Source organism: Protopterus annectens, chromosome 2.part1 (assembly GCF_019279795.1).
Source record: "Protopterus annectens isolate FY-2018-M chromosome 2.part1, PAN1.0, whole genome shotgun sequence".
NCBI classification, from domain to species: Eukaryota; Metazoa; Chordata; order Ceratodontiformes; family Protopteridae; genus Protopterus; species Protopterus annectens.
In genome coordinates, this window is record NC_056729.1 from 1,011,888,626 (window position 1) to 1,011,916,206 (window position 27,581).

At 37.2% G+C, this 27,581-nt stretch overlaps 1 protein-coding gene across 3 annotated transcripts in view; it reads left to right on the top strand.

The window, feature by feature from the left end:
* The window catches only part of SLC2A9 (solute carrier family 2 member 9), a 3,818,728-nt gene that overhangs the window by 3,197,239 nt on the left and 593,908 nt on the right, over positions 1 to 27,581 (top strand). For all 3 annotated transcript variants that reach the window (XM_044062595.1, XM_044062594.1, XM_044062593.1), the window contains exon 11: positions 19,240 to 19,315. In XM_044062595.1, coding sequence (XP_043918530.1) covers positions 19,240 to 19,315 — 76 coding nt within the window. The remainder of the gene's footprint in view (positions 1 to 19,239; positions 19,316 to 27,581) is intronic.

Consider the following 27,581-nt stretch of genomic DNA (forward strand, 5'->3'; position numbering starts at 1 on the left):
CAAACAAGCAATTATAATATTCTAGTGCCTAAACACTCTTTTTTTAAGTAGCATTACAAAAGTGACAGCTACTGGATATACAGGGGCACTGATGCCAAATGCCAAATGTGCCATGCTTTATATTACTTAGTGATGCAATTATATTAGCCTTATTAAATCTCTCTTTAAAGTTATTTACCTTATATTTACAATGACTATTGTACTTGTTTTCCTGGCCAGGTACTAATGCCTGCCTATAATATACCAAATACTGTCAATGATGCTTTTGACTGTATATGGATCAGCAATAAAAGGAACACCAGAGATACCAGAGGTAATTTTAACCCCCGCTTTCTTCATTCTAGATGGTAATTTCTCATCACAAAGAACCATGTAGAGTAATATCTATAATTTATGCACAGGTTAACCACATGTATCAAATTTTTATTTGATATTCATTACAGGGTCTATCCAAAATTTCTTGCTTAACCAAGGTTGAGAATTACCACAAGTGGCAAGCTACTAAGAATCATTAAATATGACTAGCCAGAAGTGTCTTCTCACTCCTATAAGTTCTAGCCTGTAGATGTCCTTCTATTCTTATGTCGCAGTATTCATTACATGAGGGATTCCCTGCCATAAATGATCCGACATCTGGGCAGTATACAAAAGCCTTTTACCACTGTTAGGTATATGGGCTGTCACACGTAGGCCTAAGGCAGGCATCAGCCAAAAAATTGACACCCGCACATACCATCCTCAGAATTTCTCTTCCTCCAGTACGAACACCATCTTTGACCATCAGTCTGCTCGCCCGAGTAATTGGCTGCTGTACAAACATGTTCAGATAAGGTTTTTTTCTATTTACTTTTACTACTGCTTTTCTGTCTGAGTTTACATGCCATCCAGGAAAGGCAAGTGCTGTTGTTGAAGACAAATTCCACTTAAAGATTCCCACAAGTGTCTGTTTTGTTTAGGCCCTAATAGTGACCATAAGTCTTGCTCTATATGTCAGACATTTGTTCTTAAAACTCTGCATAGGTGCCTTCATTCTCTCAATATTTACTTTGAGAATCAAAGACTTAAGAGGTTAGTGCAATGATGTAATGGAGGATAGGTGGGGCCCTTCTGTTGAGACTGCAAAGAAGGCCAAGAAGCTCAGGCCTGAAGCTTTGCATACACCTCCCATTCTGGATGTCCCTCTCAAGGACAGTGAAGGCCCTGAGGCTCATTCAGAATTTGGTTCAGATTTCTTGGTGGAAAGTGGAGCAGAAGCCATCAGGGAGTCAGCCACTGTCACATCCTTGGAGGTGTAGCAGGACAAGCAGGGAGAACTTAGGCTGATAATATTAGAAGACCCTTAAGGCATTCCTCAGATCTTTCAATACATGAGCGCTTTCATCTCCAAAATGAGACTTCATCAGATAAAACATTACCAGTGCTACACCTACTATTTAAAATGCCACAATAACCTTAATTAACTAACCGTTTTGCTCCTTGGATTTGGTTCCAGTTATTGCTTGGAAGATTGTTGTGCAATTTATTGAACATTGGTGCTACCCACCTGGTGATTCTACCATTATCGGACAAGATATTATGCTTAGTCCTAGTTGTACAACTAGGACACAACAAGAAGTAACAAAAGTACGTGAGGAATTGGCTATTTTGAGAGGCAACCTGACTAGGCTCATTGATTTGTTTAGTCAGGTCGAACCAGTAGATGGAGCCAATTCCATTTGCAATAGTTCATTACGTGGCTCGGCGCATTTTTTAACGTCATCTCCACGCTCAAGGGTTGTGAGCTATGGTGGTACCAAGACGAACGCTAAGGAAAGTGAGCCAAATGAACGGATTAACCGAAGGAAGGATGGAGGGGTTCCCTTATCATCGCCTAACCGATCGGATGCACAAGTTTTTGTCACAGAACAACAGGATCGGGTGGTACAACAGAGAAATTCTAAAACTAAAGGTACTGTTAATAATGGCGTTAAATCTACCTTAGACACAGTGCCTAGTTTTAATGGTGCAGTGTCAGCGGCACGTACTTTTGACAATAACGAGCATTCTTTTTGTTTTAAAGAAGTTTTGGACAGAAATTTTGTATTTAACACATCTTTTTCTGGTAAATATATACAAAGCAATATGGTCGGACAGGATTTAAATGAAACAAATGTTCTTACATTAAAGGACTTAATTTATTTATTTGAAAAAAAGTTGTTTAAATACAAATGCTTACAAATTGATAACAGATATTTGCACTGTTGTGTTAGTCACAAAATAGTTCCTCAGGGACTTAGAATTTTTAAATACCCTTTTGGTATTGTATACTCTGATGTGGTTCTAAAAGATTTTCATGACTTTTTTGATGAGTGTGGGTTTGGTTTGATTTTAAAGTTAATTAAGTATAATGAAACACTGTTGAACAGTTTGTTAATCGATCTAAACAAACTGAATGATGATATTCTCAAAGACTTGTTGTTTGATGAATATAAATATTTGTATAACAGGGTTTTGAAAAAAACAGATGACAGGATCAAAAAGTTTTTTGCTAGAAAGCAGAAAAAGTTTATGAGGGACAAAGAACAATACAGCAAAGGCAAAATGTATCCGGGACATTTGAACAACTTTAAAAACAGAAACAAAAACCAGTAATTGGTTCATCCTAAGCAACTTGATTTAGCTGAAACTTATCAAATACAAAGAACTGACTTCCATGGTAGAAATAATCATGGTGGAGGTGCGTTTAACAGAGTTTTAGATGAGCTTGATTCCTTCTCTGAACCACATGAACATTTTATAGGCCCAAAGGAGGTCAGAACGCCTGGCAAACAAAGCCAGACTTCCATCCGACCCGGGTTATTCAACAAGTTTACATGGGAACAATTTTGGATGGAAAAATGTGGGGAAGAAGGGCAGATAAATATTATTCAACATGCTGATGGTATAGTTTCTGAATATAAAGGTTTTAAAATATTTAATTATACATCTATTGTTTTGGGAAAGAATCATTTTGATTTATTTTCAAAGGGTTTCGAGTTTGTCAAATCAGAGTATGGCGATATGGCACACATTTTAGTAGACTTTAAACTATATCTGAGAAAATTAAACCTTGGTTTGACACATAAAAAAACCTTGGGAGACAATTCTTTTACCAACAGAGGTTTAGTAAGGTATAGTACATACAACCCACCCCTGCATCCAGCACTTATTACATTTGAGAACATTGTTACAAATGAAATTTATGACACCTATAAAAAGAACAGAAGAAAAATGGAACAACATAATTTGAGTAAGGAAAAAGAAAAGTTGCTTTTTGAGTTAAAAACACAGAAAGATATTAGAATTATGAAACCGGATAAGGGGGGTGGTGTTGTATTATTTGATAATGAAGAATACAACAATGCCTTAACTAATATTCTGTTGGATTCAAACACATATACTTCAGTCTCATACAATGAGATACAGATTGCATATAGAAGAATTGATTCCCTTTTAGAAGAATATCTTTTAGAAAATAGAGTTGATAAATCTACATATAATTTTCTGAGACAAACATACCCTATTATCCCTCAGTTTTTTGGGGTACCTAAGGTTCATAAGTCTATATCTGAGCCCCCGTTTAGACCAATTGTATCAGCCAGTAATCCTAAAACACACCCCCTAGCAGTGTACGTAGACAGCCTTACTAAAAATATAGTAACCAAGACGGAACACTTAATTAAAGATTCTTGGGAATTCCTCAGTAAATTAAACAAAGAATTATGGTCAGAAAATTGTGTATTTCTGACAATTGATGTCAAGGATTTATTTACCTGTATACCACGTGTTGAGGGACAGGAATTTTTTGAGGACAGTATCCACAAACACCTGGATTTACCTTACGATCAGAAGTTATTAATTCTGGAACTAATGGAAATTGTTTTGGATAATAACTACATAGGCTTCCAGGGGGAATATTACCAACAAACCAGCGGTGTAGCTATGGGGGCAGCTTGTGCCCCCATTTTTGCGAATTTAGTGATGCTAGAATGGGAGGAAAGATTTGTGTTAAATATTATTTACAGGAAACACATAAAGTGCTATCTGAGATTTTTGGATGACATTTTTGTGATCTGGGATGGTACTAAGGAAAACATAGGGGGGGGGGTTATTGACTATTTGAAGAATACTACCAATTTTCTATCCTTCACATATACTGTTGATGATCACAGTATTAATTATCTGGATATCACTATTTGTAAGACACCGCTAGGTTTTAAGTCCAGAATTTTTCGTAAGGCTACATGGTGTAATAGTTACTTGCACCATGATAGTTCCCACCCTTTTCATCAAAAAAGGAGTTTGATTAAGGGACAGGCTGTCAGGCTGGCCAGGATGACTTCAGATTTCTTTGATTTATTTGAAGAATTTATTTTTCTAGGTAAAAAGTTTATTGAGAGAGGATATCCTAGGGGATTGGTTGGTAAAACAATGGAGGAGGTCTATAATGATGGGGGACCAAATACAAAGCTTTATTAGGTCAAACCTTCAACAATGTGTTAGAATCTGATAAAACAACAACAAAAAATTATCAGGGGGCTTGTGTTACTGAATTTAACATATGTTCTGACTATTTCACACAGATAGTAGAAGCAAACTGGTGTATATTAAAAACAAATAAGGAATTATATGAAGTGGTAGGGAACCGACCTCATTTCATTTATAGGACAGGAACCAGTCTTAAAAGACTGTTTGAAAGAGTTTATTATAAGGAGAACAGTAAAAAGGCAACTAGCTCATGTGGTAGATGTGGACAATGTTCTCACATCTACAAGGAAGAGTCTATAAAATTAAACAATGGCTTGGGCAGTGTTGTTAAATTTTGTAAAGGAAATTGTTATAGCAGAATGTTGGTATATATGGCCATCTGTACACACTGTTCATCATTTTATTTTGGGAAAACTGAAAGGGCACTAAAAGATAGAATATATGAACACCTTAACGACATTAGGATTAGGAAAGACACCAGTGCCCTATACAAACATTCGGTTTCCTGTGCATCTTTCAGTAGTTTTAAATTTGGAATTATTGATTTGGTTAAAAACAACCACGGGGGGGGGGGTGATACAAAGAATCTATTATTGAATAGGGAATTAAGATGGCAATTGAGACTTAAGGTCAATTACCCCCCAGGCCTTAATGAATACATCAGCATTAAAGCTACACTTATTGAAAAGGCGGCTAAGGTTTGAACTATTGGGTATGACATGTTTTATATATTTAATTTTTTCAGATGTGAGTATGGTAATATTTCATAACAGATTTAAAGTATATTTATTTAGTCTTTCTTAGTTTTATATGAATGTAAGGAAACATCTTATTTATCCTTTGATTTCTATACACTTATGTATAATGGCCTTATGGTACAAAATAATACTACATTTTAAAATCAGCTGACATTGCTGCTTTAAATTTTTAATTGGTTAGTTAATTAAGGTTATTGTGGCATTTTAAATAGTAGGTGTAGCACTGGTAATGTTTTATCTGATGAAGTCTCATTTTGGAGATGAAAGCGCTCATGTATTGGTGGATTTAAAATAAACTTCAAAGAGGTTATCCTACTTGCAGTCTGGAATCGCTTTGTTTTTATTTAGTTGTTTGTGACTATTTTTGATTCATTTTATTCCTCTTTGTTTGGGAGGAATTGCCAATGACTATTACGGAATGCAGGTCTATGTCAGGTCTCTCCACCTTCCATAAGGCTGTGGTGCCCCTTACAAGGAAAAAAAACATCTTCCTGCTAGTCAGTAACCTCCACTTGACTGGCAGGCATTCACACAGGGATTATTTAATGACCTTAGTTCTCCAAATTAAATAATCAGGTTTACCTTTGATTATATTATCCCCTCCTTTCTGAGGTCTGAATGGAGGGATGATAAGTAAGCAAGAAAAAGGATAGTAGTATTGCTGAAATTGCCATTTTTGCAACATTAGATGTGCATGATTTATTTTCGGTAATCCCACATAATGTGGGAGGTAAATGGTTTGAGGAACAGTTGGTAAAGAATAAGCATATACATAAATGTAAGGTTTCTGCCATGTGTGCACTCATGGATATGGTTCTCAAAAATATTTTTTTATACCATGAGGGACAATATTTTAGACAAAAAACTGGAGTCGCCATGGAAGCAGCCTGTATACCAATGTTTGCTAATTATATAATGGCAGAATGGGAGGACAGGTATATACTTCATAGTCCTTACATACTTAACTGTAGTATATATATATTAGGTTTTTAAGATGTTTTGTTTATGTTATGGAAGGATACTATGGAAGAGTTGGAACAATTCATAGTATACATCAATAATTCGGTTTCTTTTCTCTCTTTTTCTCATGCAGTTGAGTTACAGAAAATTTTATTTTTAGATATGGTGGTCAGTAAAAATAATGAAATGAAATGAAATTTGAGTCTAATGTACATCGAAAAATTACTTTCCCCAGTACTTATCTCCATTATAGTAGTAATCATCCAGTTCATCAAAAAAGTCTATAGTAAAGGGCCAGTTTATAAGATTAGCAAGAATGATATCAGATAATCATATGTTTCAAGAGGAATTTTTTTATTATTTTATTTTACATTTGTTGACCGGGCTAGTCCAGCTGGATAATTTCCATTTTCAGTGGAGGCCCGGGGAGAAAAGCTCCATAATTGAAAACAAGGTTAAACATTTAAGCAACAATGCATACATTTTAGTCTAGTGAAAAATACAGCTAAAAAAAAAAAAAACAAATGAAAAACAATAGTCCTAACTATATATTAAGAAAGGCTGTATAAACATAATTGTTGAATAAATTGTTTGTACTTTTTTTTTTTTTTTAGAACAATACAGTAATTAAGTAATTTGTGATAGCAGAGAAAGATAGGGATATTTAAATAGGGAGATATGACTGAAGAAAGGAAAAGTCATTTAGTCTGGATTGGTACAGGAGCAGAGCCAGAAGTTGTTCAGATGTAACAGAAGTTGTTTTTTGAAAAGGTGAAAGGAGTCTAGTGAGGTAATGTGTGAGGGGAGGTTATTCCATATTTTCCCTACGGAGTTTGAAAATAGACAGTTCCCTGCTGAATTTGTAATTCTAGTTGTGTTGACTTGTAGCTTTTCGGCAGATCGCAGCTGTTTCAAGTTATTGTAGGGGGTAAGGAGGTTACTGAGAGCGGGTGTTTTTGTTGGTTGATAAAGAATGTTATGTGTAATTAAAAGTTGTTGATAGATAAGCTTGTTAGGTAGTTCTAACCAGTGTAAGTGTTTTAAGTTCTGACAGTGGTGAGTTCTGTACTGGGATGCTGTGGCAAAACGGGCTATATTATGATAGGATGTAGTTAGTTTTTTCAGGTTACTTTTAGAGAGATTGGTGTAAATAGAGGAAGCATACAGTAGGGTGGAGATAAGATGTGATTGAGCTAAGGTGGTCCATGCTTCTGGTGTAAGGAAGGGTTTGATTCTGTACAGTGAACCTATCTTTTTATTTACTGCTTTTATAGTGTTATTGATGTGACAATCATAGTTAAGATTATTATCAATAGTAACACCAAGCAGTTTGGTAGTAGAGTCTGGGGAGATAAGAGAATTGTCACCTGCAGTAATTGTAAAATTTAGTTGAGAAGATTTGTGGGTAGGTGAGAATAGTAATAGTTTTGTTTTCTTGGAGTTGAGGAGGAGACATCTTTTTGAGAACCACTGTTCGACGGTCGAAAAGGTAGATTGTGTGAGTGACTGGAGTTCAGATTGGGTGGAAGCTGTGCAAATGATGGTAGAATCATCTGCATATTGTATGCAGGTAGTGTTTTGGATAGATGATTGAAGATCATTAATAAAGATAGAGAATAAGAGTGGACCTAATATTGATCCTTGAGGTACTCCTAAGGAGATAGGTAGTAGAGCAGATAGAGAATTTTTCCAGAGTACTGCTTGTTGTCGGTTTTCAAGGTAGGATGAGAACCAGGTTAAGGAGGAGAAATCCAAGGCAAGTGATTTTAGTATGTGTAGAAGAAGTTTATGGTTGACCATGTCAAGGCTTTTGACAGGTCTAGGAAAAGAGAAGCAGTTAGTTTGTTATTATTACGGTTACAGTTTATGGTATTAGTAAAAGAAAGTAGTGCAGTGGTAGTACTATGTGAGGGTCTAAATCCATGTTGAGTGTTTGCTAGTAGGTTATTTTGAAGGAGATGGTTAAGTAGTTGTTTGTGTATACATTTTTCCATGATTTTAGCTAGTGGAGATAATAGTGCTATTGGGCGAAAGTTAGAAAGGTCAGTGGATTTGCCTCCTTTATGTAAGGGTATGATGTGTGATATCTTCCAGATTGCTGGAAAATCACTTTATTTTATGGATCTGTTTATTAGGATCGAAACAGGGTAGGCTATAGCTTTTGCTGCTACTTGAAGGAATTCAGCAGGAAGCTTATCTGCTTAGGGGGTAGTGGGTTTAAGTTTTTGTAAGAGAGATTGTATGTAGGAGGTGGGTATGGGTTGAAGTTGAAGGGAAGGAAGGACTTTGTTGGTGTTACTTAAGATCAGTTGGGAAGCATCAGGGGATAAATGGCTTGCTAGTGTTTGTATGGAAGTAGTAAAGAAGCTATTGAAGTTATTGGCTATTAAAGAGGGATTATAAGGGTCTAGATTCTGTGGGTTGGGTGTTACTACTTTGCCTGGGGTAAGTAGATAATTGATAGTAGACCAGAACTTTTTTGGTTCTTTTTTTGTGGATTGCTGAAGTTCAACATAGTAGTTCTTTTTGTCTGAAATAATAGCATTTTTGGTTTTGTTTCTCAGCTCTCTAAAGGTTTGATAGTCTGTTGGGTTTCTAGAGGAGCACCATTTTTTCCAAGATTTATTTTTAAGCCTGATCTTTTGTTTAGTATTAGAGGTAAGCCAAGGTGCTATTTTGGTCTTTATTCTAATGGTACGACTTGGGGCATGGTGGTTTAAGATTGTAAGGAATGCTGAGTTGAAATGTTCAACGGCATTGTTGAGAGAGAGGTGTTTTAGAGGGGTCCAGTTATATTGTGAGAGTTCTGTTTGAAATCTTTCGGGATTAAATTGCTTCTTTGAATATAGTGTTCTATGTGAGGTAGGTAAGTTTTGATGGGTTTTAGCTCTAATGACATATGTGAGGGAGTAATACAAATGTTTCGGCCAGAGTATACCCTGAAATGTTCGTAGAGGAAATATGTCAGGAGGTAATTAGAAAAAGAAAAAAACGGGACCATTCAGCCAATATTATTAAATACAACAGACATAGTTACAACTAGTGCCAATAAAGTGGAGAACAAAACGAAGCAAGGTTGAACACTGCTGACAGCTTAAAAACTTTTATTCTTAAAATCACAGGATAAGCGCTTTTTCACTGACAAGTGATAGTACATTGGGGGATGTAGTAGGGCTGCAACCCACTTTTAGATACAGAAGGAATAAGAATTTGAAAGACTTATTGTGCAAGGAACCTTCCATGCCCATGGCATCATATGCTCTACCTAATACAATAGGAACTAATAACTGTGGATCATGCAAAGCTTGTCCCTATATAAATAAAGATACTGTTTTTACACATCCTATTACCCATAAAGTGTTTCACCTTAAAGGAAGAGCAACCTGCCGTACCACTAATATAGTGTATCTAGCAGAGTGTAGTCAATGCCAAAGTTTTTATGTAGGCAAGACAAATTGCATGTTTAAAATAAGGCTCCTTCAGCATCTTTCCAGCATAAGGAACAAAGATGAAAGAAATGCATTGTATAGGCATGTGACTTTATTCCCTGAACATACTTTTAAATTTAGGGTTATTGTAAATGTTAGACCTAGTATCAGGGGGGGTGATATCATGCTTTTAACAGAAACAATAGAGACTAAATGGATTGCAAATTTAATGGCCAATAGAAAGCCTGGATTAAATGAATTTATACCTATTAAGCCTATTTTGAAAAATAGGCGGGTTTTTCATTGAATGTGTTTGCTCAGTTGATTGTGATTGTTTTTTATTATGTATATAAGCAGACCATCTTTTTCATTTTATTCATCTGAAGAAGGGTCATCCCGAAAGTGCTTATCCTGTGATTTTAAGAATAAAAGTTTTTAAGCTGTCAGCAGTGTTCAACCTTGCTTCGTTTTGTTCTCCTCATTCGTTTATTTGCTCAGGTTGGACTTTGGCGTTTTACTGGATATTTGTATTTTATTATAGTGCCAATAAAGTGGAATGGTCAGGGAAGGTTTTCATTACCACGTATAGTATGGATGCCATATATATACATATATATATATATATATATATATATATATAAAACACTAATGTGATATTTAAAAACTTGTGGATTATATGTTCTGATCCAGATATCATGGATAAATTAGGATCCAGTGGTATATAAAAAAGGCACTACATTCAAACAAATGTTGGAGAGAGCACCAGATAGTACCCAGATAAACAGTCATAGGAGATCAGGCACATATAAATGTGGAGCATGTAAGCAATGTTCAAATGCTCTTGTGGGAGAATCAATTGATATTCAAAATAGCATTTTTATATGTAATTCCACCAATATAGTATATGTATCTTTATGTCAATTATGCTAATGCTTTTATGTTGGTAAGACCTCAAGAAGACTTAGGGACCATATGTATGATCACTAGCTAGATATAAAAAAATGCAAGAAATACAAATGCATTATACAAGCATATACATAAGAACAATGGACATTATTTTAAATTTCATGTTGTCGATTCAATAACGAAAGATTTGCAAGGTAAGGTCACAGATGACCACCTAAATTTAAAGAAACACAATGACAAATCAAATTAAGGGCCACATCATTTCCAGGGCTGAATGAAAGTTGCTCTATAGCCCCCATTTTAAAGTTAAAATATTACATTTTATAGTAGTTTGGATATAATAAGTAGATTTTGGTATGTTCATATTCCTTTAAAATGTTGATTGATGTGTGACATCATAAGGTTTAATATATAAAAGGCAAGCTGAGTGAAATTTTTTTTGTTCTGAAGACATTCATACTGATGTAATGAAAGTGCTTATCCCTTTTGTAATAAAGACTTTTACCTGTTTTAAACACCTTTGTGGTTTGACTACAAAAAAGCATTTGATAGTATCCCACATTCATGGATAAAAGAGTGCTTAAAAATGTATAAGATGCACCCTACACTGATCAACTACATTACAGTGACCATGAAACAGTGGCAGACCACTTTGCAATTAAACCGAGATAAAGGACAAATTATTATCCCAGGGATAATAATTCAAAGGGGGATATTCCAGGGAGACTCTTTGTCACAACTGCTGTTCTGTCTTCCCCTTAACACATTAAGCTGTCTACTTAAAAGCTTAGACTTCTCATCTTCTCTTTGTTGATGATTTAAGACTGTATAGCTCATCAGATGAGGAACTGAAAGCACAACTACAAGTTGTCAAAACATTTTCAGATGACATAAAAATGTAATTTGGTCTTGATAATTGTGCACAAGCAGCCTTTAAAGCAGGAAAACTGCAGCACCCAGAAAACATCAGTTTGGGACAAGAATGTAATATAAAAGAACTTGAGCAAGTGGGAGTGTATAAATATTTGGGAATTGATGAAGGATCAATAATAAAACATGAACAAATGCAAATAAAAGTTATTAAGGCATATTTTAGAAGACTTAAATTAATCCTGAAAACCGTGCTGACATCTCAGAACAAAGTTCAGGCTATAAACCAATTTGCTCTTCCTGTCCTAACTTACAGTTTTGGAGTGATTGGCTTGCCCTAAAACATGTTGGATAGATTAGAGAGGAAAGCAAGAAGGATGCTTCATGCTCACCAAATGATTTATAAAAATCAGTGCACACCAAGATTATATATTCCCCGTTCTGAAGGAGGGATGGGCATCCTTGAAACTGATTACATGTATAGATCTGCAATCATAGGACTGCACACATATCTGCTGACCTACCAAGACCCAAACATAGTGAAAGTTATGAAACATGAGGAGAATAAATCTAAGATGACTTATTTGCTTAATTTAACACAAGCATATCGGCATCAAGCAAGAATGGAAATCAAACCAGAAGTAGACAAAAATCAGGCAGCAACTGAATGTGGCAAAAAAAAAAAAAGAATAGAAGGTGAGGTCAGATGAGAAGGCAGGAAATGTGGAAAATCCACAAGTATAGTTACAAGTATAGAAAATATCTGGAAGAACCTCATGTTGATCAGGATTGAATGCAGGAATGGTTAAGGAGAAGAAAATTTAAAACAAGAGATGAAAGGTTAATATTGGTGGCCCAAGATAGTGGGTTACGTACAGGTTGGTTTACAAAGTCCATTGAACATTTGGGTGAAACAGAATTGGAAACAGTTGCACACCTTGTTGCTGGTTGTGACATACTAATGGCAGAAGGACTGTGTACTGAAAGGCATAATAATGTGGCAAGACTGTTGTACTGGGGATTGTGCAAACATTATGCTATTGAAGTGGCTGAAAAACACTGGAAACATGAGCCACAAAGCATCTTAGAAAATGATGAAGTCTACATCACATCGAATCACTCATTACCAACAGTTCAAAAAACAGCTGCAAAAAAACAGATATAGTTAGTGGTCCATGAAAAGAAGACAGAATTAGCATTGATTATTGAAATCTCCACACCCAGAGACTACAGTGTCTTGTGTACAGAGAGACACAAAGTCATAAAATATTAGGATTTGCAGGCAGAAATGAGAGCAATGTGGAAGAAAGATACTCAGACAGTTCCAATAGTAGCAGGAGCAACGGATCTTGTAAAAAAGAATCTACAATCTACAATCAATACATGTAACCCCATACGAAATGCAGAAGGAGTCATTACTGAGCACATTGTTGGTGCTGCCAAGAGCAATACTAATTTTATAAACTTTAATCATACTTTGAGTTAGGAATGGTGTCCATTCCCGCCATGGTATTTGAAACCCAACAGACTTAGAGAAATTAAAAAAGTGAGAATAAGACACAAGCTGTTTTTTTTTAATGTATTAATTCATTTATTTATTTATTGACATTTGTTAACCAGGTTAGTCTAGCTGAGCCAGGGTTCCATTTTCAGTGGAGACCCGAGAAGGAAAGCTCCAGATAAGTAACAAGTTTACAAAAGATAATCAACAAGTACATATAAGTTTACTACAAAATACAGTAAGACGCTGTCCGGTTCGATTCTCAGCTAGAGCGTCTTCTGTGTGGAGACATGTGTGAATGGGCGTACCTTCGTTGAAGGTTGTGCGTCAGGGCTGGTAACTCGGCATGTAAAAATCAACTACCAATCATTAGCGGACCAGAGTTCCGCTGTGGCGACCCCTAACCAGGAAAAGCCGAAAGACACAAACAAACAAAATACAGTTCAATATACATTAGAGCAGAGAGAATATTATTACAAAGGAATTCCATAAATGAAGTACATCCTGAGAGTGACAGTAATTAAACAAAGAGTATGTTTTTTTTAACTTATAAATATAGGAAGAGAGGAGTAGTGTTAATTAACAGAGAAAAATGGAGAGAAAGAAATAAAGTGATATATCAATGAGGAGAAGAAGTTGCATAAATAAGAAACAAACTAGATGTCAAGTGGGGTTTGACATGGTCAGGACTGGGTCTTTTGTAGATAATGTTTACATTTTTGTTTGAACAGGTACTTTTGAGGAATGCTTCTTGTATTGAGAGGAAGTGAGTTGCAAGTATGGGCTACAGAGTATTTATAAGGGGACTTTCCAGTATTTTAATTGGGTTTATATATGTCAAGGAGGTATTTGTTGGTTGTATGAAGGTGACACTGGGGGTTATAGTATGACACTAGATTAGAGATGGAGGGGCAGGAAGAGGGATAATTCAGGATAGAGTGTGTAATATGTAATTGAGGAAGGAATAGTTGTTTAGAGAATTCAGGCCATTGGAATGTCCTAAGGGTGAGGCAGTAATGGAATTTGTAAGAGAGATTGGAGGCAAATCTGTTTTGTTACATGTTTGCTCTAGTTTAGAGAGAAGTGATGTTTGAACATTAGTAAGGACGGGGACTGCATACAGAAGAAAAGGTAAAAGGGGTGACTGAGCTAGGGAGGGTTTGGTGGAGAGTGTAAGACATTTTTGGTTGCAATAGAGAAGACTAAGTTTCTTGTGTTTTTTTTATACAATGTTGGATATGTATATCAAATTTTAATTCATCTTCAATGATGACTCCAAGTAGTTTGGTATGGGGTTCAGGCTTAATAGTAGTGTTTTTGAGGGAGGTGATGAAGAAGGAGGGTTTGTGATGTGCAAGTGCTTTAGGAAAGAAGAGAAGATGTTTAGTTTTTTTAGGATTTCATATGCGTTCATTGTCAGAAAGCCAGGTTCTGACCGATGAGAAGGTGTGTTGAGTGAGAGCTCAGAGTTCAGGAATGCTATCAGCAGTAGTGATGAGTGGAGTTGTCACCATATTGTAGAAGGGTAGAGAGTTTACTAGCAGAATGTAGTTTGTTAGTGAAAATATTGAACAGGAGGGGTCCCTGGGATCCTTGGGAAATGCCAGTGTTGACTGGGAGGAAGGGGGAGAAGACAGTTTGTTAGCGAATGGATTGTTGGCTGCAGGATAGGTAGCTAGAAAAACAGTTTACAAAGGAGGTAGAGAGAGATGAAGGTCAGAAAGTTTAGTTAGGAGTTTGAAATGGGAGACAGTATGAAGGCCTTAAAGAGATCGAGGAAAAGACAGGCAACAAGCATGTTATTATCATGGTCCTCAGTTACTGTTTGGGTGAAAGAGAGTAGTGCAGTGGATGTGCTGTGGTGGGGGTCTAAAGCCATGTTGGGTGGGAGTTAGAAGGTTATTATCAAGAATGTGTTTAAGTAAGTAAGCATGGACACACTTTTCCAGAATTTTGAATGGGGGGACAAGATAGCAATGGGTCTGTAATTTAGAAGGATCGGTAGAGTTTTCACTTTTGTGAATAGGGGTTGTGTAAACAGATTTCCATATATCTGGGGCATGGGCTTCATAAATGGAATGATTGATAAGAATAGAGACAGGGTAGGCAATAGACTGTGCAGTGACTTCAAGAAAACAAGATGGTAGTTGATCAGCACAGGGGGAGCAAGTCTTACATTAACTTAGGAGAGGTTTAATGATGGTAGTGGTAACTGGTTGGAAAGAAAATGTATTGGGGGGAATATTGTTATGAGGTGATGAAAGGGTTGAGGCAGTAATACTATTTTGTGTCAGTTTTTGGATAGTTCCTATGAAATAATTGTTTTGGAAAGTGGCAGTTTCAGTAGCTGTGTTGTGTGGGAAGGGGTTGGGAGTAGAAGGGTTGTCAGGGTAAAGTAGATTATTGATGGTAGTCTAGAATTTCTTTGGATTTTTATGTAGGTTACATTGGTTAGAGCAGAAAAATTTTTTTTATCTTTTTTGACTAGTTTTTAGAGATGTTTATGAGCTCTTTGTATCTTTGAAGTAGGCGAGGGGATTTGTTTTTAACCCAGGCTTTCCAGCTACCATCTCTTTTGTGCATAATGGAGCGTGTATGTCTGGTAAGCCAGGGGACAAAGTTAGATTTTATTCTGATTTTTCTAGATGGTGCCACTAAGTTGAGTATGTCAAGGAAAATCTTATTGAAGGATGTTACAGCCTCATTGAGAGGGAGATGATATAGAAAGGACCATTTAATGCTAGACAGTTTGAAGTTAAATGTATCTTGATCAAAGTGATAAGATTGCGACATTCTCTGTATAGGTGGTCTTTGGGTAGATGTTGAGTGAATGTATGAATATAGGTAGGGGAGTGGTCATTTAAAGAGTTATGAAGTATGCCAGGGTTATGATAACAGTTAGGATCTGAGGTATGGATCCAGTCAAGGATAGGTCCAGAAGTCGAGTTTTTGTTAGTTTGAGTAGGGGTGGATATGAGTTGGTGAAGGCCATGAAGGTTGAGACTGCGACTAGGAGATGAGGTAGAAAGTTTAGACCAGTCTACGTCAACATCCCCAAGTATAATAGTTTTGTATGGGACATACTGAGTGAGCCAGGAGAGAAAGTTCTCTAGGATAGGAAAATTATCTCTAGCAAATTTTTTGTGAGGATTGAGGTGACAGTTTATGATACGAATTTCTGCAGGTGCAAAGCTAGGAAAAGAAAAAGGAAGTAGAAAGAGATTAAGTTGTTTGGAGTAAAGGATGGCAACCCCTCCACCCCTCTTAGTGGTTTTGTCTGAGTGAAACATGCTGTAGCCTAGAGGTAACATTTCTGTATTAGAGATATAAGGTTTTAGCTATGTTTCTGACAGAGTTAAGATATGGAGAGACATGTTAGTAATCCATGAGTGAAGTTATGTTATTTTATTTACAATGCTTTAAATATTTACAGAGAATATATTTAATGATTTGGGAGGAGGAATGGAGGTATGGGGAGGTAGCTGAGGGGGAGAGGTTTGAGGTGTGATTTTGTGAAATGTAAAGGCAGGTGGTCTTGGGTTGGTATAAATTTCCCCATCTAGGAGAAGTGTGTCAAAGAATGTAACAATATATGTGAATAGGTTCAAAGTAGTAGTATTTCTTGATTTCAGAGTAGTGGATAGAGATGAATTTGGAAATGTATTAATTTTGAAGAGGTCAGAGGATGAGATAAGAAAGAGATACAGAGAGATTAGGTGTGGGTGAGAGATAGGGTGGGTTATATAATAGAAGAGAGAGTAGGTGAAGGTATTTGATAGCAGAGTGATGTTTGGTAAGAGGTTGTCAGTGAGAGGAAGAAGAGAAAAGTGGCAGAAAGATAAAGAGGCAACATGTTGAAAGATGAGTAGAGGATGAAAAAAGAGTGAGAAGTGTAGAGATGAAAGGTAATGTGCACTAGTAGGGGATACTGAGAAGAAGGTGGGGGTACTTAGTAGATGTGAAGAGTAGATTGAGGTATGGATGGAGGATAAAGGGAAGTGCAGATATAGGTAATATGAATAGGAGACGAGAGTGTGGTGGGAGAGGAAACAGCAGAGAGGAGTTGTTAATTGATAGGGTTGGCTGGTTGGGTAGAGGGAAGGAAGGGGAGTGGCATATAGTTTCTAAATGTAATTAATGTGTGGGTGGGTGGGAATGGGGTTAGGGTATGGGGAGTAGAGTGAGCCTGAGTGGAGCGAGGGTGAATAGAGCGGATTGGCCCATCTGTCGGAGGCAAGTGGACAGCAGAAAAATTATCAGTTTGCTTGAAAATGAGTGCAAAAAGAGCTTGATTAAAAGATGGTATTTCATGTTCAGAAATGTTATTGGATTACAGTTCCTTCATTTTCTAGAAGAATTGCTGCAGGAGGAGGAAATTTGTAACTATGAGAACACAATGGCAGCTAGCCATGTCAACCTTTTTATGACCTTTTTCTTACCTATTGGGAAAAGTTCTTTGTGCATTCCTATGACTTTTTACTACCTGAAGAAAAAGATACAGGCTATTCTTTTTTTATGAAAGCTGTATTCAAAGATGGATTAAATTATTTGGTTTACCTTTGGTTATATCATCCCTTCCTTTCCAAAGAATAAGACGGAAGTCATTATTTTTTTTTTCAAAATCTCTTGGTAAGATATCTACTTCTACTTGAATTTTAGCAGGTTTTCCCAATACCATTAATAAACATCTTCTGTCATCGCAGGCTGGCTTTGTTCTGCTTCTCAAGATTGGTACCAGGCTAACCGTCTCACTCATATGTGCTTATGTGGAAAGTGGAGATCTGATGCAGTGTGCTGTATTTTTGAAAATACAGAGATGGAATGAATTACTTTTGTTCCATGACCCAGTCCAAATTAATCAGCAAACATAATTTAGGCAGGGAAATTCTTCTGTATACGCATTGTGGTAAGGTCATAGTACATTCAACATTGTAATACATCTGAATAAGGAGGACACAGTAATTTGCTAGTTTAGTGTATTTTCAGTACAATTTGGTGGACTTATCTATTTTGGCACTGCTCACTTGTTTTATATATTTTATTACATTTAGTTTATTATGCCATATACATGTGGCAATTGTTATATTATTATGGTTCATAATGGTGAGTGGTTTTAGTGACTGAACCTGGACTAAGACATTGGACTATGGAACAATATTAAAGTCCAGCTTGCAACCCTTAATAAGCTGCATTTTGATGTTTGCAAAGTGATCAGAAAATTACAGAATCATAGAAATTTTTGCATAATTCTACTATCCTTGGTAGAGGTTTCCCAGTGTGCATGCAATCGAGAGGAATATCCTGCACAAAACATAAGGAACCCAAGCATAAAAGCTGCTGCTAGAACACGAAGTCACATTTTATTTGTTTGCTAGTGTGTTGCATTGCTTATTAATTAAAGTAGTCAATTGATCGCATTGAGACCATTTCATTTACAACACTCAAAGAATGGAGTACACAGTTTGTATTACATTTTGTATGATCAACAACATTTATATTGCTTATATTGGTCATATAAGTGTGCCAGAAGGGAATATTATGCCACCTCAGGTTTCAAATGACAATAAATCAGTTCTTTATTTCTTCCAATGTTCTCTACATTAAGATACCTATGTGTTCCATTGAGTGGTGGTTCTGCATAGCTGTCATCACTTGTTTCAGATATTATGAATAATATTATGAAAAAATCTAAACATTTGCACTAAAAGGGATTTGGCTAAGCTTTCTTTTTGCCATTTAAGGACAGGTGCTATGCTGAAGGCACAAACACTTTAAACAAAATTCAGAAGTACACTGGAAAATTGAACATTAATAGGATACTTCTGTAACTTTTACAACATATCTGGTGATCTGCAAATTGCATGCATTCTGTAGATTTTTTTCCATGGTTATGGGGGGAAACACGTGTATTTATATGATGAATTGTTTTCCAATCTGAATTGATATGGTCTTGAAACAAAACAAAACTCTTAGTCATGTTGCCTTTCTATCCTTCATGCAAATTGTACTATATTGGTGTAATTTCCCTTTTGTATCATGAAGGATGGACATGAGTTTTTATTAAACAATACAAACTGCTATAAAAATTGAACAAGGAAATATTTAAAATAGAAAGCAACTATTTATTTAACTCCAAATAGGAAAAACTGTAACACTTTCTTTCAATATGTCACATTATTATTCCATGCATTTTGCAAAGTATTCTGAAATGCTTTGTTTATACTGACTCATACTAGCCTAACAGATGCACAGATAGTTTATTTTTTGAGTATCACTAAACAATGGCAACTTTTTTTTTTTTTTTTTACAGAAAACCGTGTTGTGGATGCCATATGTTAGCATCATCTGCATTCTAGGAGTTATTGCTTCATTTTGTATTGGCCCAGGTAAGTCTACAAACTCTGATTAATGTACTGATTGATTGCTATGAAAAGGTCATCTGAAAGTGTAAGCAGAGTTTATCTGTAACTCTGTACTAAAATCACAAATGTTATCTTTTCAGTACATCTTCTCTGCTCAGTTGTCTTAAGAAATACTGTGCAGGTTTATGTTGTTTTGTTACTGATGTTCTTGACTAAGAATGTAAACCATAAGTTTAAAATCACTTATAACTGTATGTAAGCAATAATGCCTGACAGGGTGTGTGTTAATATGTATTATACCATGATCCCCCCAAAACGTGCACGCTGATTGGCCAGCGTGCCCATTGTAAATCGAGTTATACTAATGGAAAAAGGTCCGGTCACCCGGACTTTTTCCATTAGTATAACTCGCTTTTTAAACACTGTCGCTATGTTAAATGGGTTTAACATAGCGAGACAGCTTTAAAATAAGCAACGGAGATCTCCTTTGCTTATTTTAAAGCTGTCTCGCTATGTTAAACCCATTTAACATAGCGAGGCAGTGTTTAGTTAACGGAGAAAGCAAGATCTCCGTTGCTTTTTTTTAGTGTTTCGCTATGTTAAATGAGTTTAACATAGCGAGACAGTTTTAAAATAAGCAACCGTTGCTTATTTTAAAACTGTGTCGCTATGTTAAACTCATTTAACATAGCGAACACTAAAAAGCAATGGAGATCTTGCTTTCTCCGTTGCTTTTGCTCAACTCTGATGTACTGCGCAGGCGCGCAGTACATCAGAACTGCCGCGGATGCCAGACATCTGCGGAAGGGCAGTAAACAGGCATTATACTATGCCATTATTTAAGAAAAGTAATAGTTTCTTTTCTTAAATAATGTCATGGTATAATAGCAATAACCCACTTCTGGGTGTGGGTAATGGCTAAATTACCCACGGTTGGCTTTGTTTGGTCCGGCCTCGGGACCAAACCACGCCAACCGTGGGTAAATTTAGCATTACCCACACCCAGGCGTGGGTTATTGCTATAATTAACACCAAGCAGGGGTCTTCTGAGGTCTGACGCCACATAGTCAAGTTTTAATGAGGCAGCAGCTGTGTAGAAGGCATGGGGCTGCTGCTAGAACACATTGCTGGGTTTTAATGAAGCATCAGCTGTGCAGAGGGCGTGGAGATGCTGCTAGAACACATAGCCAAGTTTTAGTGAGGCAGCAGCTGTGTAGAGGGCATGGGGCTGCTGCTAGAACACATTGCTGGGTTTTAACGAGGCAGCAACTGTGCATAGGGCATGGGGCTGCTGCTAGAACACATTGCCGGGTTATAATGAGGTAGCAGCTGTGCAGAGGGCATGGGGCTGCTGCTAGAACACATTGCCATGTTTTAATGAGGCAGCAGCTGAGCAGAGCACATGGGGCAGCTGCTAGAACACATTGCCATGTTTTAATGAGGCAGCAGCTGAGCAGAGGGTGTGGGGCTGCTGCTAGAACAAATTGCCAAGTTTAATGAGGCAGCAGCTGAACAGAGGGTGTGGGGCTGCTGCTAGAAGACATTGCCAAGTTTTAATGAGGCATCAGCTGTGCAGAGGGCATGGAGATGCTGCTAGAATACATAGCCATGTTTTAATGAGGGAGCAGCTGAGCAGAGGGCATGGGGTTGCTGCTTGACTGCAGAGATTGGGAGGAATTAGGAGTTGAGAGGTTAGGTTTAAGGAATGACTGGGAATTTTATGATAGGGTTAGAGAACATATTTTTCTTAAAGTTAAGGAGTGACTGGGAATTTTAAAGTAAGGGTCTGGTAGCTGGGTTTTGTAACAGGATTATGACATGACAGAGACCTACTGATTGATGGAACAATTGTTAATGTAGGTTTAGGGATCAGGGTTTAGAATTAAGTTTAGGAAACAACTGAGAGTTTTGGGATTATGCCTAGGGAACAGGGACTGGGACTAGGGTTAGGGAGAGAGATGTTTTGGGGTTAGGGAGTGACAGGGAGTTTTAGATTTAGTAAATGATGGGGGAATAGACTTCTGGTGAAGAGTTTGTGATTGGGTAAGGATACAACTAGGAGTTTTAGCACTAGACTTGGGGAATGAGGTTTTGGTTCCTACACCATCTCAGGTAACAACAGATGTGTACATCCATGTGCATGATGCATTTAGCCTCTAGGCTGCATGCACTAATAACATACAAGTAAACACAAAACATACATGCAGAGGAAGTAATGTGGCAAGGCATAATACAACAGGCACATAGCTGCTAACTGAGCAGTGAACACCAATTATACAATTAGTACAAAGCTTGGAGAGGGATGGGTTAAATAACACATATGCAGTGAACAAGGAAACAGTGGCCTTTACATTAGCCCCACCTAACACAAGGTCTACTATAGAAGTGAGTCCAAGAAATGCAATAGGTGGCACAGGTATGCATATTAGGCACTTACAACATAGCACATTCAGGACAGTATGCTCAAGGTTCAAACAGTGCACCATGGTGTATGAAAGAACACTTCTGGCACAGTCATCCTAGGGTCAGTGGAGCTGTGTTACACTGATTGTTCACAGCGGCACACTTGTTGATCAATTGGCTTAGAATTTGTGAAGCTGTGACAAACAGTGCTCCAGGGGACATGTGTACACTTCTGACAGTTATTCTGCAGTCAGTGGTGCTTTGATGCATTGGAGTCAAAATGAGTGCATCAGGGCTCATGGGTATTCATTTTTGTTACAGTCGTTTTAGGGTCTAGGAGGTGCGGTGTACTTTAATCACATGTGGTGTCAGAATAGACAAAGACACACATAAGGTCACATACTCACATACAGGACTAGGAGTTCTATGGATGCAACAATGTTTGTATTTACTATGGGTCTTGACTACTTTTGTTTGGCAAGAACATTACCAGGGTTTTGGTGAATTTGTTTGTCTCACAGATGGGAACTGAAGGAATGTGTGTCATTTCTACAATGTATGTATAGTCCTTGTCTCTATATTGTAATTCTGAGACTTGTAAGTGTGAGTCAGTAAATTATGAAAATACAGTGGCACAGTGAATATCAAACATCACTGTTGTTCCCCTGCACCATCAAATGTTGGGGGTAACTTTTATATAGAGTGAGAAAGTTTTTTTGTTTTATTATCCCATGTCCATATGTCCCCCTTGCCATTATGCTCTGTAGTTGATGCAGGCTATCCACTCAAACCTTCACCAATGACACCAGTTTATAATCTTCAAGGAGCTGCAAAGACTTGAGGTCTTTGTTTTTCTGATGTACCTTTAAGTTTCTTCTCTAGCTGTTTGGTGTTATTCTTAATTTGGGGAACTTCTATTCTGCAATTTAGGTTAAGGTATGACTACCTTTTGTTATATAGTTTATTAATGCTTGTGGACCACCATGCTGGTTTGGTATTAAGCATCCTCATTTGGTTGGACATAATTGTGACTGCCAAATTAATAGAACTGACAAATAGAACTGATAAATAGAACTTGTCTGCGTACCTCTTTGCAGTATCAACTTTATGGTTAATATTGTCATACATGAATTTGAGGACTTCATCACAGAATTGCAGGAGATTTCTGATATTTACTTTTGATGATTTGGAGATTTTGAAGGGGAAGGTTACTAATTTGTGATCTGACTTCATCAGTGGAGATACCTTGGGGTGGTACTTACAGATATTATATTTGTTAGGACTAGGTTGAATATATTCTGTCTTTTAGTGGGCTCATTAACAATCTGGTCCAGAAAGTTCTTTTTTATAAAACCTAAGAGTTTTTGTGCATATCCTGTGTTGGTGACATAGGTCCTCCAGTTTATCATTGGGTAATTATTCACCTAGGAAAACAACATTCCTGCCATTCATCAAGAGTATTTGGTAATGACGTATGATTTTCTGGAGACATAGAAGGGGTCCTATCACATACTATGATTTGATAGCTGATTTTATTTAGGGTGATTTGAAGTTCTATACACTCCACTTGTGGGTCTGTAGGTTTCTGTCTTGAAGTAATATGGTCACTGACATGTATGGAAACTAAGGGAGTGTTCTCTGTGATATTGAACTATGCTGTTACAATGCATACATAGATGTGCTCTGAATGCAGAAGGTCCTCACTGTCTGACCTTTTTAAACGTCTAGCATTAAGCAGCTCCACCTTGATGAAGCACAGTGATTAACTTGTTATGCAAGTTGGGTTGGGAGGTCCATTAGCTGTAGTCTGCATAAAAAAGGTGCAACGGGGCAGCAAAACCTTTCACCAGTATGCAGAAGCCTGGGAATAAGAGATGTAAGCTGTCCTTAGCAAAGTACGTATGGTTGTCCAGCATCTCATCCCATGCTGACATATACTGGTTTTCCCCCTAGAATGACAACAGGTGTTAATCCAATTGTTAAAGCCAGACATCTTTTCTTTATACTTCAGCATCATGTTTTGTGAAGGAAGGATTTCATTTAATATCCTAGTCTTTCCTGCAGCTGAGCCATGCAAGGAGAGCTCAGTCATGATTTTAACGGTATTCCTCAGAACATACCAACTCATTCACCCCAGCCCGGACCACCACTGTGTCATACTCATATTTGTTTGATTTCGGGGTCCTCAGGGCATTTGTAGCATCTGCAGTCTAGGCACCTGTGAGACAGCTCACTGTCACCCTGCTTTTGTCTAGCTTTGTAAATGTGGAATCAATGCAGCTAACTATGGAGTCACAAGCACACTAACCGAATTGTATTTGGGTTTGAAGATTGCTTTGATGTGATTGTTCCAGGATGTGCTGTTTCCTGGTGACTTCCACATGGGTTATCACTCATTTGTGTCATAGTGCTTGGTTTAAGCTGGGCCTTGTACTTACTAGACTATAATGAATTGGGCATGAATTTTCTAAGTACCTCAGCATATGAAAATTTAGTGTGGGTAAATGTGGTGTGTGATGTATATGACTGTTGCTCACAGGATGTATTTGTTTGTGAGAATGTGGCCTCAAATTTTGCTAGGTACTTGCATCTTTTACATATATACAGTGATGAGTTGAGTAAAAGATTACTATTTGTAAATATTAATCACTTCTTACATTGCCTGAATATACCAAGTACTTTGAGGCTGGCAACAGAGCGTAGGCTAACTGCATGACTTTCCATTTTGGATTAAGGGTGCAAGATGAGTTAGTGAAGAATAAGAGAATATAATATAGTGTTTTGGATCAGAGTATTAGTTTACAGAAAAATAATACATGTAAATTTAATAAGGTTTGATCGCTAAGTTTACTGTATGCAGTGAATATTGTAGTCACTAAGTTTACCGTATGCAGTGAATATTGCAGTCACTAAGTTTACCGTATGCAGTGAATATTGTAGTCTTGATAGCTATAAAGGATAACTATGAGCAGATAATGTTTCAACTCCTCATTTAAAGTATTGTCGTGAGTTAAAATAATAATCGCAGATGAATTTTGGTTCAAGCATGAAAACCAAAGTATGTAGTAAATTATTTGATCTTGACTGGCTATGAGATCAGTTTAGAGTTCTACGCCAGTGCTTTGCTTATTTGATTTGTACTACTCTATCTAGAAGGTGGGGTTACCTATGGTTTTTATCAGAGAATTTGAAACTGAAAGTGTCTGCATTTCTCAAACTCAGTGCTGCAAGAAGCTGCTTGGAGCACCACCCACCACTGTTAAACTGAGGAGTTAAATTGACAGATCCAATATAAAGACAGAACTCCAGCCAGTAATGTCCACCCCTTAGAAACAGCAGCAAATTATTACATGCCACAGAACAAGCACTACTACCCTCACCGAGTTTACAGCCTAACCAGAAAACAAGCTGAAATGGCAATTAAATGTAAAAGAGTGTGAAGGAAGGAGAAAGGCACAGGGAGAACACTTTGTTTAGCACATGGAGGTAATATCTAACACAGTAACAAAGGGGAACACTCGCGTAACAAAATAGCTCTCTTATCACAAAGCAGCCAGGTGACTGTAAAGCAAACAATAAAAGCAACATTTAATCTAAAGGACTGAGACTGGGAGTTAATATTAACAAATGGTAAAAAAGTGGATAATTGCAGGGGAACACTATATTAAATACAGGGAGGTACAGGCTAATACAGAAGACAGTCAGTCAGCTGTTGCAAATGTGAAGTCAGCAACCCTCATCAAATAAACTGTAAAATGTTGTAAAATGTCATACAATTTAAAAAATAGAAAACCAAGATATCACTAAAATAACAGTAAGTGCAATGCTGATGGTGCATTTGCTGCAATAGTTGTAAACAAGTGACACATACTTTACTGTATGTTGCATTACTCATGCATCTGAAACCCCTGCACGTTAGTAGAATGGGATAAAAAGAGGAAATCCATACATATCATGTGATATTTATGTGTGTTTAGTTATCATTTGTGCAGTAGGTGGAACCTGTCCCAGTGTCCAAACTGGCACATGATAGTGTGAGTTAGAGTTGATCTTCCAAAGGCATTTTTATAGAAAGCCATTCAGTAGAAGAAGAAGAATAGCTGAAAACCATTTTTGGTGATCTTTGTGTTTGCACTTTTTCCTGCTGTTATACAACATCATAGTTAGTATATATAATTTGAGCATTAGAGAGTGTCATCCACTTGATGGATGCATGGGAGGCTTCATCCTATGCAGAAAATTTTTTTTGTTGATATCACCGAAAGTGTGATTTGGCTATTTTATCTGCTGAAAGGCATTTGATGTAAATGCTTTTGGTAAATAGATATGAATCAGATTCTTCTAACCTGATCCATCAGCTGGGGATACAAATGATGTATGGATAAAATTGCTAATATCCATGCCAGCTTAAATAAGTACCTATCCCAACATCCTAATATTGTAATCATCACTTCTTAGGGATATCAAATGCTCTTCATTAGGTGGTAGACTTTGGACAGTAGAAAGATCACTACCTGTAAGTAATTGCATTCTGCTGTGCTTTTCTCCTGGCATAGGGCACCATGCCATTAGCTCTCTTGCTATACTGTGCCAGTATAAAATGTCTTCCTTCAGTGCCATTTATTTCTTCCAGGACATGGGCTCCACTCTGCCTGTCTCAGATTCTCTTTCTAAATAAACATTAACCATAGATGTTATAAGCCTTCACAAGGACATGGTTCTACGTAGGGGTAAAGTTATAACACCCATGGGTTGTTCCGTGCTGCTGTAACATGTTGACCACAGGAGTAATACATTTCTAGCTGGGAGAGAGCCCTACACCAACTTGAATACAATTTGTACTCCACTCTGCCTAACTGTGCCAGGTTCTACTATGTAACTGTCCATCTTTGATTATTAATCGTGAAATGTATATATGCAAGGTCATGTGTGTGCATGTTTGTGTGTGTGTGTGTGTGTGTGTGTGTGTGTGTGTGTGTGTGTGTGTGTGTGTGTGTGTGTGTGTGTGTGTTTGTGTATTTCTGTATGAAAACAGCTGTGTGACTGTTGCATATTTTGTGGTGAGAGAGTTCTGACTATCTGGTTTCAAGGTGCTTGATGCTGCATGTTTCATTACATTCTGTCGTGTCTGTGCACAATGGTTGTGTGCATTTCTATTAACAGGAGAAAAAGACTCTGTCAAACATAATATTGCTTATTGTAGCATATAATAAAATGAAGCATTCCTAGGAATTTAAGTTGAAAGTGCTGAGTGATGTGCAGTTGTTTAAAATGGGTGTTATACCCATCATTAAAGTGTTCCACATATTCTTCCATCACCATTTCTTCATTATCTGTGTGTTTGTCTTAATTTTCCCTTTATTAACCCTGCCAATTGTGCGATCACCCACTGAATGTCTGTCTTGTCTGGTTTTGCAATTTATGCATAAATGCTTTACTATTACTTAATTGACAACTCCATCCTTGCTTCCCAGTATTATTCTTGTTCTTCCATTATATATTTCAGAAAGGAGGAGGGGACCAGTCCCTTCGAAAATAAATATACTTTCCTCTCCCACTTCCTTCATCGCAATCTTCTTTTGTCTTTTGCTATGTATGTCTTGTCTGCTCTTCCTCCTTTATCCAACCTTTATATCCAACCCCTCTACATCATATAAATGAAATAAATTGGTGACCTTCACTGGACACCTACATAATGTGGCCTCTGGTATACTGGCTTTATGCACTATGCCAGGATATGTGTAACTTCTTGCAGGGAAGTCTCACAATAATAGCTCAAAACCATTCTCACAGGCTGACTTTGGTAACTTACAAAGCAGACTACCACATATGAGTACATCTTACATATGAGTTAAGACATGTGATGTCCTGCATGCTTTAGCCCAAC